This window comes from Canis lupus, chromosome 7 (genome assembly GCF_003254725.2).
Source record: "Canis lupus dingo isolate Sandy chromosome 7, ASM325472v2, whole genome shotgun sequence".
In the NCBI taxonomy this organism is placed as follows: Eukaryota; Metazoa; Chordata; class Mammalia; order Carnivora; family Canidae; genus Canis; species Canis lupus.
In genome coordinates, this window is record NC_064249.1 from 75297983 (window position 1) to 75311873 (window position 13891).

Genomic DNA, 13891 nt, shown 5'->3' on the forward strand with positions numbered 1-13891 from the left:
AGAAAGTTCAGAAGTGGACCCCACACATACATGGGCAGTTAGTTTTCAACAAAGCTGATAAGACAATTCATTGGGGAAGGATTTTCTTTTCAACAAATGATGCTGGAACAACTGGATATCTGTATGCCAAAAAAGAATAACCAAAACAAAACCTTGACTCTTTCTATGTAGCATACATAAAAATTAATTCAAGATGAACCATACATTAAGACGTTTAAAAAAAAATTCCAGAAGAAAAAGCTAGAAGTTCTTATTGACTTTGGCTTAGGCAGTGATTTCTTAAATAGGACACCATGGACCATAAGAGAAAAATTTGTTAGATTACATTTCATCAGTGTGCTAAAAACATACCCTTCAAAAGACACTGTTAATAAAATGAATATACAAGTCAGAGGCTGTGACAAAATATTTGCAAAAACACATACCTGATAAAAGATTTGAGTATGTAAAAAACTCTTAAGAAGAAGACAATTCAAGGTATTTTTTTTAGACTATTTTTTAAAGATGTTATTTATTTATGAGAGAGGCAGAGACATAGGCAGAGGGAGAAGCAGGCTCCCTGTGTGAAACCTGATGCTGGACTTGATCCTGGGACCCCAGGATCACGCCCTGAGCTGAAGGCAGGTGCTCAACCACTGAGCCACCCAGGTGTCCCGGAGTTTTGTTTTGTTTTTTTTTTTTTCTGAAGCAGATGTAGGTTCACAGCAAAATTGGAAGGTACAGAGATTTCCTGTATAAACTCTGCTCTCCCATCACAGTACAGTACATTTATTGCAATAACAATTCAGTTTTAAAAAGGCAAAAAAGGGGGAATCCCTGGGTGGTGCAGTGGTTTAGCGCCTGCCTTTGGCTCAGGGCGCGATCCTGGACACCCAGGATCGAGTCCCACGTCGGGCTCCTGGTGCATGGAGCCTGCTTCTCCCTCTGCCTGTGTCTCTGCCTCTCTCTCTCTCTGTGTGACTATCATAAATAAATAAAAATTAAAAAAAAAAAGGGCAAAGAAGTTGAATAGGCACTTTAACATGTACAGATGGCAGATAACATGCAAAGATGCTCAATATCATTAGTCATTAAAGAAATACAAATTGATGGGGGATGCCTAGGTGGCTCAGCGGTTTGGTGCCTGCCTTCCACCAGGCACTCCAGGGCATGGTCTTGGAGTCCTGGGATCGAGTCCCGCATCGGGCTCCCTGCATGGAGCCTGCTTCTCTCTCTGCCTGTGTCTCTGCCTCTCTCTCTTTCTGTCTTTCATGAATAAATAAATACACTACACACCAATAAGAATGACTCAAATTAAAATACCAGGTGTGGGGGTACCTGGGTATGAGCTAGCTCAGTTGGTTAAGCATCTGACTCTTGATTTTGGCTCAGGTCATGGTCTTGGCGTCGTGAGATTGAGCCCTGCATTGGGCTCTGTGTGGAGCATCTAGCCTGCCTGGGATTCTCCCTCCCACTGTCCCCCACACTCTCCCTCTCTAAAAAAAAAAGTAAAAATAAAAATACCAGGTGTTGACAAGAACATGGGGCAACTGGAAATCTCATTGTTGCCCTTGATAATGCAAAATGACAACAGTAATTTTGGAAAACAATTTGGCAGTTTCTTATAAAGTTAAACATATGGTTACCATATGACCAAGCAGTCCCACTTTTAGGTATTTAAAAGAAGAAAGCATATATCCACATAAAGCAGATATGTATGAAATGTTTGTAACAGGTCTAGTTATAATAGCTCAGATCCAGGAAGGATCCAGGTGTCCCATCAGCTGGTGAATGGATGAACAAATTGGTGTACGTTTGTATCATGGCATATTACTCAGCAAACTACTAATACAAACAACAAAATAGATGAATAGTAAAAGCATTAGGCTACGTGAAAGAAGATTTTTTTACTGGGCGCCTGGGTGGCTCAGTTGGTTAAGCATCTGCCTTTGGCTCAGGTCATGATCTCAGAGTCCTGAGATTGATCCCCATATCTGGCTCCCTGCTTGGCGGGGAGTCTGGTTTTCCCTCTGCCCCTCCTTTGCTCATGCTCTCTTTCTCCTCTCTCAAATAAATAAGTAAAATCTTTTAAAAAATATTTCTTACTGATTGATTCAATCTATATGAAACTTAAGAAGAGTCAAAACTATAGGAATAGAAAACAGGTCAGTGGTTGCCAGGGATCAGCAAATGGTGAAGGAACCCAACGGTACTTTGGTGAGGGAAACGTGTCATGTTTGTGGTGGTGGTTACTCAACTGTATTCATTTGTCAATTAATTGAATTGTATACTTAAAGTGGACACCCTCCAAAAAAGAAAGTATCACAGAAAGTAATTTTATATGGATGGGTTTAGAAATGATGAGCACAGTAACTAATCAGAATTGAACATTTTTCATGGTGCAGCCACAAACTAAGATCCATATTTTATTTTCCAAGCCCAGTTAACAAATGCTCATCTATCCAGATAGTTCATCTGACTGTTACTGTTACTTTTTCAATTCTAGGAAATGAAAAGGAAACGTCTAAATGGTGATGGTGTGAAATTGTTGAATATGTGTTATATTTGGGCTGACCAGTGCTTTTTCATTTCTTTCTTGACAGGAGTGTGAAACAAAGATTGCACAAGAGATCGCCAGTCTTTCAAAAGAGGATGTTTCCAAAGAAGAAATGAATGAAAATGAAGAAGTTATAAATATTCTCCTTGCTCAGGTAAGCTAAACTTTTTTCTCTATATTATAAGATCCTTTTTTAAAAATAAAAATTGTACAAATTTAAAGTGTACAGCATGGTGATTTGAAATGATTACTACAGTGAAACTAATAAACAGTCTCCTCATCTAGTTACCTTTTTCTTTTGTGATGGGAACACCTGAAATCCATTTTTGTAGTGTATTTCTAGTATTCAGTACAGTATTATCAACCATAGTCATCATGCCTGTAATTCCAGATCTCTAGACTTTTTCATCCTTTGTAATTGCAACTTTGTATTTTTTTACCAACATCTCCCCATTTTCCCTATCCCCCCGCCTCTCTCTGGTAACCACTATTCTGCTCTGTACTTCTTTGAGTTCTGCTTTTTTTTTTTTTTAAGATTCTACCTAGAAGTGAGATCATACACTGTCTTTCTCTGGCTTATTTCACTTTGTGTAATGTCCTCTAGGTTTATCCGTGTTGCCATACATGGCAATATTTCCTTCTTTCTCATGGCTGAATAATACTCCTGTGTATGTGTGTGTTTATACACACCCCACATCTTCTTTATCCATTCATGCATTGACCATTGGGTTGTTTTCATATTTTGACTATTGTGAATAATTCTCCAGTAAACATGGCAGTGCAGGTATCTCTTCAGTATCCTTTTCATTTCCTTTGGGTATATACCCAGAGGTAGAATTGCTGGATCATATGGTAGTTGTTTTTTTTCCCAAGATTTTATTTACTTATTCATGAGAGACACGGAGAAAGAGGCAGAGACATAGGCAGAGGGAGAAGCAGGCTTCTTGCTGGGAGCCTGATGTAGGACTCGTTCCCCGGACCCGGGATCACGCCCTGAGCTGAAGGCACACACTCAACCACTGAGCCTCCCAGGTGTCCCTCATATGGTACTTCTATTTTTTGTTTTTTGAGGAACCTCCATTCTGTTTCCCATAATGGCTGTATACAGTTTACATTCCCATCAGGAGTGTACAAGAAGTCTGTTTTCTCTACATCCTTGCTGGCAGTTGTTCTCTTTTGTGTTGTTGTTTTTTATAATAGCGATCCTAACAGTTGTGAGGTAATATCTCATCATTGTTTTGATTTGCATTTTCCTGATAATTAGTGATGTTGGGCATCTTTTGATAGATCTGCTGGTCATTTGTAGGTCTTCTGTTTAGAAATGCCTATTCAAAAAAAAAAAAAAATAGAGATGCCTATTCAGGGACACCTGGGTGGCTCAGCAGTTGGGCATCTGCCTTCGGCTCAGGGTGTGATCTTGGAGTCCTGGAATCGAGTCCTGCCTTGGGTTCCCTGCATGGAGCCTGCTTCTCCCTCTGCCTCTCTGTGTGTCTCTCATGAATAAATAAATAAAATCTTGAAAGAAAGAAAGAAAGAAAGAAAGAAAGAAAGAAAGAAAGAAAGAAAGAAAGAAAGAAAAGAAAGAAAGAAAGAAAGAAAGAAAGAAAGAAAGAAAGAAAGAAAGAAGAAAGGAGGGAGGGAGGGAGGGAGGGAGGGAGGGAGGGAGGGAAGGAAGGAAGGAAGGAAGGAAGGAAGGAAGGAAGGAAGGAAGGAAGGAAGGAAGAAAAAGAACTGCCTATTCAGGTCCTTTGCTCATTTTTGAATTGGGTTGGTTGTTTTCAACCCATTGAATCCTTTGCATTCCTTTTATAGTTTGGATGTTAACTCTTCATCTGATGTGTGGTTTGCAAATATTTTCTTCCATTCTATGGGTTGTCTCTTCACTCTGTTGACTTCTTCCTTTGCTGTACAGAAGCTTTTTAGTTTGATGCCATCCCATTTGTCTGTGTTTTGCTTTAGTTGCCTGCTTTTGGGGTTATATTTAAAATGAATGAATGAATGAATGAATGAATGAATGAATAAATAAATAATAAATAAAAAAAAATTCATTGCCCAGACCAGTGTCAACAGACCTTTTCCATGAGTTTTCTTTTTCTAATAGTTGTGTGGTTTAGGTCTTCTATTTAAATCTTTAACTCATTATAAGTTTATCTGTATATATAGAGTGAGTGAGATAAGGGTCCAGTTTTATTCTTTTGCATGTGGAAGACAAGTTTCCCTACACCATTTATTGAAGGGATGGTCCTTTCCCTATGTGTTCTTGGCACCTTTGCAAAGATCAGTTGGCCATAAATGTGTGGATTTATTTTTGGGACTGTGCTCCACTCTAATGTGGTCTGTGTCTTTTTCTGCCAGTACCATACTGTTTTATTATAGCTTTTGAAATCAGTATACTTTGATATCAGGTAGTGTGATACCTCTAACTTTGTTCCTTTTGTTCAAGATTGCTTTGACTATTAGCAGTCTTTTTTGGTTCTTTATAAATTCTAAGATTGTTTTTCCTGTTTCTGTGAAAAGCACCATTGGAATTTTGAATCTTTAGCTCTCTTTGGGTAGTATGGACATTTTAACAGTATTATTTCTTCTGATCCATAAACATGGGATATTTTTCCATTTATTTGTGTCTTCAGTATTTTTCATCAGTGTTTTAGTTTGAGTAGTTCTTTTACTTCTTTGGTTAAATTTACTCTAAGTATTTTATTTTTTGATACTATTGTAAATGGAATTTTCTGAATTTTCAAATAGTTTGCTAGTGTATAAAAACAACTGATTTTTCTATGTTGATTTTTAGATGCTGCAATTTTACTGAATTGGTTTATTCTAACAGGTTTCTTGTTTTTTGTTGTTTTTGGTAGAGTCTTTAGGCTTTTCTATATATAAGATCACGTCTGCAAACAGAAACAATTTTACTTCTTTCCAGTTTGGATACCTTTTATTTCTTTTCCTTGTCTAATTACTCTGGCTAGGACTTTTAGTACTGAATAGTGAATAGAAGTGGCATGATTGTCTTGTTCCTGACCTTAGAGGAAATGCTTTTAACCTTTAATTGTTAAGTATGATGTTACCTATGAACCTTTTTAATAAAAGGCTATTTGATGTATGTTCCTTCTAAACCCACTTTGTTAAGACTTTTTATCATGTAAGGAAAAATTAGAATTTTTCCAAATGCTTTTTTGCATCTATTGAGATGATCATAGGATTTTTATATTTCATTCTGTCAATGCGGTATATCACATTTATTGATTTGCATGTGTTGAACTATCCTTGCACTCCAGAGATAAATTACACTACATCATGTTATATGATCTTTTTAATGTGTTGTTGAATTTGGTTTGCTTGTATGTTGTTGAAGATTTTTACATCTGTGTTCATCAGAAATATTATCCTGTAATTTTCTTGCAGTATCTTTCTCTGGCTTTGGGGTGAGGGTAATGCTGGCCTTGTAGAATGAAGTTTGGCAGCATTTTCTTAGAAGTTTTCTTAGAAGAATTTGAAAAGGATTGGCATTATTATAAATGTTTGGTAGAATTCACTTGTGAAGCTAATTGGTCCTGGTTTTTGCTTGGTTAAGTGATTTTTGATGTACTGATTGAATCTTTGTACTGCTCTGTTCAGATTTTCTGTCTTCATGATTCAGTGTTGGTGTAGGTAGTATGTTTCTAAGAACATATCCATTTCCTCTAGGTTATCCAGTTTGTTGGTATATAAATGCTTATAGTAGTATCTTATAATGCTTTGTATTTCTGTGGTATCAATTATTATGTTTCCTTTTTCATTTATAGTTTTTTTTTTTAAGATTTTATTTATTCATGAGAGACACACAGAGAGAGGCAGGCAGAGGCACACAGGCAGAGGGAGAAGCAGGCTCCATGCAGGGAGCTCGACGTGGGACTTGATCCCGGGTCTCCAGGATCACCCTGGGCCAAAGGTGGCGCTAAACCGCTGAGCCACTGGGGCTGCCTAGATTTTATTTATTTATGAGAGGCACAGAGAGAGAGGCAGAGACATAGGCAGAGGGAGAAGCAGTCTCCATGCAGGGAGCCCGATGTGGGACTCGATCCCGGAACTCTGGGATCACGCCCTGGGCCAAAGGCAAACGCTCAATGCTGAGCCACCCATGGATCCCTCTGTTTATTTTTGCTCTGCTCTGTATCATTTCCTCTCTTCTAATTTTAAGTTTAATTTGTTCTTTTTCTAACACCTTGAAGTGTAGAGATAGGTTGTTTCAGATATTTTTTCTTTCCACTTTATTCATCCCTAGAAATTTGATTTCTTCTTTGACCCGTTGGTTGTTCAGAGTGTTGCAAGACTCTTAATGGTCATCATTTATTAAATTTGAGAAGCTCAACTACAGAGGTGTGAATTCTTTAAAGAAACTTATAAGCTGATTTAGCAGCCTTAGAGGAATCATACAGGTCTTACCTGTATGTGGTGTTTGCTTAAGTGTTCAGCTGGAGAAAGAAACTACCTTCTACTGATTACTTTTTACTAGACACTATTCCAGATGCTTTACTTGACCTCATTTTATCCACATACAGGTTTGAGTATAGGTGTTTTCACTAACTTTAGATTAGTTGTACCTGTTCCATATTAATGAGATTGGACTTTAAATAAAGATTTTAAAACATATTCTTTCTGACCACAGAGTTTGGGAAATGTAACCATACAGATTTCATCTTGAAATGTAACCATACAGATTTTATCTGATTGTTGTTACTGATAACACCTGTTTAGATATTTTGATTTTTAATTTTTTATGAGTGCAAGTTGTTGGAATTGTTTTATTATTCACTCATTGATTTGACAAATGGCTCTTGAGTATCTACTGTATTCCAAGCATGGAGCTGAAGATGAATTCCTTTCTTTCTCTCAGCCTTACTATGTTCTGGAATTTCCTAGAGCTTAACCAGAAATGAATGAAGTTTTAGGGGCGCCTGGGTGGCTCAGCAGGTGAGCTGCTGCATGATCGCACAGTCCTGCGATCAAGTCCCACGTGGGGCTCCCTGCAGGGAGCCTGCTTCTCCCTCTGCTTACGTCTCTGCTTCTCTCTCTGTGTGTCTCATGAATAAATAAAATCTTTTTTTTTTTTAAAGAATGAAGTTCTAGGCTCTGACGGCAGAGTCTGCACTCCCAGAAATTCATGGATGTGGGATACCTAAAGCTGGACGAGTTCCAGTCCTTTTCTCACCTTGATTTGTCCAGCAGGGACACATAGCAGACAGGATCAAGTCCCAGATCATATCTATTTCAGTTTTTCAATCTGATATTCCTCGGCATATTAGCTTTACTAGGTGTATTGGGGTAAAGGGAACATCTGTGTTCAGAAACCCCTGGGGAAGGAACACTGCATATTCCCTCTCCAAGGGCTTGCTCGTGCCTGCCAAGTCTAGAACTTGACCAAGTCTTTCAGGTTCAATCACAGGTGCTTATCCTCTGGATACCTGGAGTTGGGAAGAACGTGCTGTAGGGCCTTGCCTCCAACTCCTCGTTTTCATAGCCATACATTTCTGTCTCTGAAAATCTGCTTTGGTTCTTTTCTATAGGTTGGAGGGGCTAGGTAGATCTTGGACAGAGAGGGTTTGTGTCCCCCCCCCCCCCCGCCCCCCCTTTGGTGATCCAGTTTTAGAAATGCATAATCTGTGAAAGCAGAATATGTATTGTTCATTTACTATTTATCCCTGGGGATATGGGTTGAGGAGGAGAAAGGTTTTCTTCTGGGAACATCTTTACTAGATCTGCTTTAAGGTGATATTGACATCAGTTGTGTATCTCCTGGGTCCTTTTCCCAGTGGCACTGTCAGGGGCCATCTTGACCCTGAGACACTCCCTTTACTGAGAGGTGGGAAGACGTTCAGGGGGGACTGGGAGTCAAAAACACACACACTTGACCTTTGGCCCATTGTGATGGCCTCATAGAGAGCCTTTGCAAAATGAGGGATTCCTGGTTGGCATTTTATGTCTTGAGAAAAATCTAGACATTCCTCCCAAGTAACTTAGTCTTATCTTTTCTCAGAGAACCTTTTCTTCACATTAAGGAAACAGGAGACAGGCTTTGCTGTACAAGCTTTCTCATAACTTGTGTTATGTATGTATGGGGCTAAAGGATTCAAGGGAACATAGGGGACCCCAGAAAAGTGACATTTCTTAGACTCATACTCTCAAAGGTGTTCATCCAGTAACTGTTATTTCAGGAGAATGAGATCCTGACTGAACAGGAAGAGCTTCTAGCCATGGAGCAGTTTCTGCGCCGTCAGATTGCCTCAGAAAAAGAAGAGATTGAACGCCTCAGAGCTGAGATTGCTGAAATTCAGAGGTAAAGGAAAGCGGAAGGTTTTGAGTTTGCAAGAATGTTTACTGAAATATAAACATAAAATTGTTTCAGCTCTCAGACTTTCATATGCAAGAACTAGGCATCTGAATCAGTCATTTTTAAGTTTCTTCTTTTCTCTCTTTTTAAAAAATCTATTTATTTGAGAGAGTGTGTGCATGCAGTTGCAGGGGAGACAGAATCCGAAGCAGACTCTCTGCTGAGCACAGAGCCCTTGGGCTCCATCCCGTGACCCCAAGCTCATGACCTGAGCTGAAACCAAGAGTCAGAAGCTCACTTGACTGAGCCACCCAGGTGGCCCTGAGTTTCTTCTTAAGTCTTAAGAATGGTGCTGTATTAAGCAAATTCAAGGAAACCTGGTGAATCTAAAGGAAGGGTGGGGAGGGAGCAGCATTCCTTCCTCTGATCACTGGTCCTTTTCTCTTGGCAGCCGTCAGCAGCATGGCCGCAGTGAGACCGAGGAGTACTCCTCCGACAGTGAGAGTGAGAGTGAGGATGAAGAGGAGCTGCAGATCATCCTGGAGGACTTACAGAGGCAGAATGAAGAGCTAGAAGTAAGCACCAGCTTCCAGAAACTCCTAGAGGCCACCTCTTCCCCTTGGAAGTGGTCTTCCTTTCCTTGGGAAACAGTGAGGCAGCTGAGTAGAGAGGAATTTAGGGGACCTTTCCCCAGAGAACAGATTCCTGTGTAGGAGGCCCCCACTAGCCGTTCTCTGTTCCTGAATCATTGTCATCTTGACCTTCTTAAGTGACAGCTGTTCTCTTGTCACCCCTCCAGATAAAGAACAATCACTTGAATCAGGCGGTTCACGAGGAGCGGGAGGCCATCATCGAACTGCGGGTACAGCTCCGCCTGTTGCAGCTGCAGCGAGCCAGGCCCGAGCCGCAGGGACAGGACGATGACGAGCCGCCCAGAGACGGCGCCCTGGAGGTGAAGGCAGCTAAGGAGCAGCCGAAGGCAGGCAAGGAGCAGGCCAAGCCGTCACCAAGCAGAGACAGAAAGGAGACACCCATCTGAGCGGCCCGAGCGTCACGGAACCTCCAGACCCGACGAGACCTGTGCATCTTACTGTAATCCCGAGAGTCAGAGTGCACAACTCTCCGCTGTACATTCTGTAAAGATGTCTTTCCTTCTCAGACTCTTCCTTCTCTCACACGTATGACTTCTCCGCGTCAGGCTCAGGTTACACAGGAGGACAGAGCAGTGCACGCATTGTGGGCTTGTAGGGGACAGATGAGATTTCCAGATAGTGTCAGCTTATTTGAAGATTAATTTTGTTAACTAAAACTATTTTAACCCTTGAGTGGCTTCTTTTTAAACCAAAAATTGTCTTTCTTTGCTTTTTTATTATAGCAGAATCAGGATCTCTTCCTCTCGTTCGGGGTGGGGGTGGGGGAGAGCCAAACAAGGTAAATACTGTTTCCGCCTTGTGGATTGCCCCATAGCCTCACCGTCCGGGATCTCTGCTTACTAGTCACTCCTGCTTGTGCCTTTTACACCTTTCCGGTGCAGATTATATAATGGGGAGCTGCCTCATATTTCCTGACTGGCCACAATGGCTCTTATGGAGGTTACCTTTACCCACCCTGTCACCCTCTCCTCTGACAGTCCTAAACCACAGTCCATGGGCCTGAGTCACGGGATGGCCCAGCCAGTCACAGACAGAACTGCCAGGGGAGCCTGCCTGCCCGCCCCAGGCAGCGTGGCTCGCGTGGCCGCCTCCTCCTGCCGGCTCCTCGCTGCTGGTGATCAGCGCGTGCTTTTCACTGGGTCGGTCGAAGGTAGCTGCCTGACCTAAGACGTCCATGCAGAGGATCTGTTGCTTAACCCAGAAATCTGTCTGACCTGCCATTAAACACAGAAGGACGTAGATTGCTTGCTTGGGCTAGAATGTAAAAGTCTCTTTGCCTGAATAAGCCATATATGCTCTTAAACACAAGTCTTCAGTTCCCTGTATCATCTCCGCGAACCTGCTGATGGACTCCCGATTGACGAGATTGAGCAATAGAAAAACACTTTCCCTTTAAGTGATAGCTGTGATCCCTGACCCCGTCCTCTTGCTTCTACAGCTTGTCTGGTGACTGAGGCATCTGGGAGGTCAGCTCTCAGGCACCTGGGATCGGTCACCCTGTCTGAGTAAACGGCACCCATGAGGTAGGTGAGCTCTCATGGCTGTGAAGACATACCCCACACACTCAAGGTGATGGAAACAAACCCCCACGAGGGCTCTGTCCTCTCCTAGTTACTATTTATTTTCAGCACCTGTTTGATGCGGTTTTTTTATTCTCTACCTATTGCACTGTTGTGACTTGTTGGCCATTGTTTGATTTTTGTACGAGAAAAAGCTTTGTTATAGAAATCAGCATACTATTTTTTTAAATCTGGAGAGAAGATATTATGGTGACTGCAGATATGGTCAGGTGTCAAATATAAACGTATAAAAGCCTTCTTGCTGTCCTGTCGGTCATATTACATTCATTTCATATTTGCTGGCAATATTGAAGGTTTCTTTTTTGTTTGTGTAAACTCTTAATTTCTATCAAGGTGTCATGGATTTTTAAAATTAGTATTTCATTACAGTTGTCTCAGCATTGGTTAACTAATTTTTGCCAGGACCATTATTGATCAAGCAAATAAATTCAACAGCCATTTGAGGAAAAAAACAGCAGTGTCTTTTTTGTACACATTCTCTCTTTGTAGGAGTTAGCGTCCCACGGCTGGCAAGGAGTTGGTGGGCTACCTTCTTGAAGGTCCAAGCATATACTAACCTTTGGTTTAACTCGCTGCCTGCTGCTCACTCGGACCGGATGCCCCTTGCCCATTGCTAGGGTTCGCTGTGCTTCGAGTGGGTGCCGGCTGCTGACCAGGATCGGGGCTGTGGCTGGCTCTGCGAGCGACGTCCTGCCTACAGCGGAAAGTGCCCTTCGAAACCATGCACGGGGCAGTCAGCCCAACTTGGCAATATAGCAGGTCGGTTATTGCAAAGTCCTTTTCCTTTAGGGGCTGGCAGGGGCGTCTGATCATCTAACTAGCATTGGTTATGACGCCACTGCTGGGAGAGCTGAACCTATCATCACGTTGTGTTTGCCCACATGGGGCTTAGCATAAGTGACTCTGTTTGGGCATCTGATTTCTGACAGTAACCCCCCTTTTGATGAGATGCTCCGCCTTGAGAGCTGGGATTAGGATTTAAGGCTAACACTCTGCCACCATTCTGGCATTCTTGCAGCTCTCGCCCAGTCTGTGTGGCATCCACAGAGCACAGTGTTGGGTTCATATTCTTCAAGTTAGCCTTTCACTGTTCCCTTCCTGAGGTTATATTCCTGGGGAGATCATTTGCATGGTGGCCCGTGGTGCAGATGTGGATTTAAAGCTTTGGAGTGCACCAGGAGCTACGGGGATCATAAGCAGGAGAATTCCCAGTATTTGAAGTGTACTTTGGAGCCATGTCCCCAAGACCCAAATCAGTGAACAAAGACCCTGTTTGAAGGAGTCACTGAAGCCGACGGGCTCATTCACAGATCTTAGCTAGCAGAGTCTCACCTTCCATGCGGGCATCAGTTCAAGTCCAGCAAGTGGCACTGGCCACAGCACACCCATCTCCTTGCTCAGCTGACAACCAAGGGCTTCATATGAACAAGAGTGTCTCTGGTGAGAGAGCTAAGGGTTTGCTCATTACTGTTGCTGTGGTGCAGCCATTGCTTTAGCAGCAGATTCTTCAGTGTCCTCAGGAGTGAAGAAGTTCCTGGTCATAGCCTTATTTGCACTTATGCTTAGCCAGGGGAATCTCCTGGAGGAAGTGAATTTGGAATCATGAATGCTTCCTGGAGAGGCTGGTCTGAGTCTGCGGCTTGGGACTGGACAGCTGACACCCATGGAGTCCAGTACAGTCTCAGGATCTGTGGACTGCACAGGTGGTTTTCTTCTGGGGAGTGTCTCGTATCTGTTTCTTCATCCAGAGCCTGGGGAGTGTCTCGTATCTGTTTCTTCATCCAGAGCCTGGGGAGTGTCTCGTATCTGTTTCTTCATCCAGAGCCTGGGTTTGGGGTTGGTAACTGGTGATGGGGAGATGGACTCCAGGGGTGAGGGAGCCTGACGGGACTGAGAGAACACTGAGCTTGTTCAAAAGAAACCGAAGTGTTGGAAATCAGAAGTTTGGCATGGGCAAGACTATAGGATCACCAGCATCCTGGCAATCCACCAGCAGTTGTTTAGATGTCGATTACCCACTTCAAGTATGTGAACAAGGTAGTTTCTGGGCCAGAGGCGAGGCAAAAGGTGAACAAAACAATCCTAAAGACCTTCATGGTGCAAGAATTGGGAAAAGGTCAGAGAGGGAAGGAGTAGAAAGAAACATTCTTGGCCTCACGTCTTCCGAGGAAGCCTTCTACCTCAGTGTTGGCTGCTTCTCTAGGATCCCACTTTTATTTTCAGGTCTCCAGCCGTTTGCACAGGACTAGGCGTCAGGTGGAGCCGTCTTCAGAGTGAAATATGCACCCAGGGTTTAATACCTTGTAGGTCGGCAGCAGTGTCAGTAGTCAGAGTACTGATTAGTAGGGTCCTTTCCATGAATTTCAATCTACAAAAGCTTCAGAGGAAAGCGACTGTAAATGACAAAACTAAAAATGCCCACAGTTAATGATCTGATGAGTTCATTGGGGGAAGGAAATGTTATTTCTGTGGCTTACAATCATTTAGGGTAATAGTCGGACAATGAGAGTTTTGACAAACATCTAGAAACTTCAATTTCTGGAATACTTATGTTAATAACATATCCATACACATATAACCTAAGCATTTGACAATGCTTCCCATGTATTTTAACATGTTAAATTAATGAGAGACATCCTTAGATTTTCTAGGAGCCCTCTGGGAAATCTCAAAAGTTAGCTGGAGGTCTAAAAGACTATTGAGAATTTTATTTATTTATTTTAAAGATTTTACTTATTTATTTCTGAGAATACACAGAGAGGAGAGAGAGAAGCAGAGACACAGGCAGAGGAAGAAGCAGGCGCCATGCAAGGAG

At 42.1% G+C, this 13891-nt stretch overlaps 1 protein-coding gene across 5 annotated transcripts in view; it reads left to right on the forward strand.

Annotated features, from left to right (window-relative positions):
* Nucleotides 1-11528, forward strand: part of RALBP1 (ralA binding protein 1) — a 55451-nt gene extending 43923 nt beyond the window's left edge. For all 5 annotated transcript variants that reach the window (XM_035718744.2, XM_035718745.2, XM_025429514.3 and 2 more), the window contains exons 7-10: nucleotides 2583-2690; nucleotides 8728-8849; nucleotides 9295-9418; nucleotides 9643-11528. In XM_035718744.2, coding sequence (XP_035574637.1) covers nucleotides 2583-2690; nucleotides 8728-8849; nucleotides 9295-9418; nucleotides 9643-9882 — 594 coding nt within the window. In that variant the 3' untranslated portion in view covers nucleotides 9883-11528. The remainder of the gene's footprint in view (nucleotides 1-2582; nucleotides 2691-8727; nucleotides 8850-9294; nucleotides 9419-9642) is intronic.
* The last annotated feature ends 2363 nt before the right edge of the window (nucleotides 11529-13891 follow it).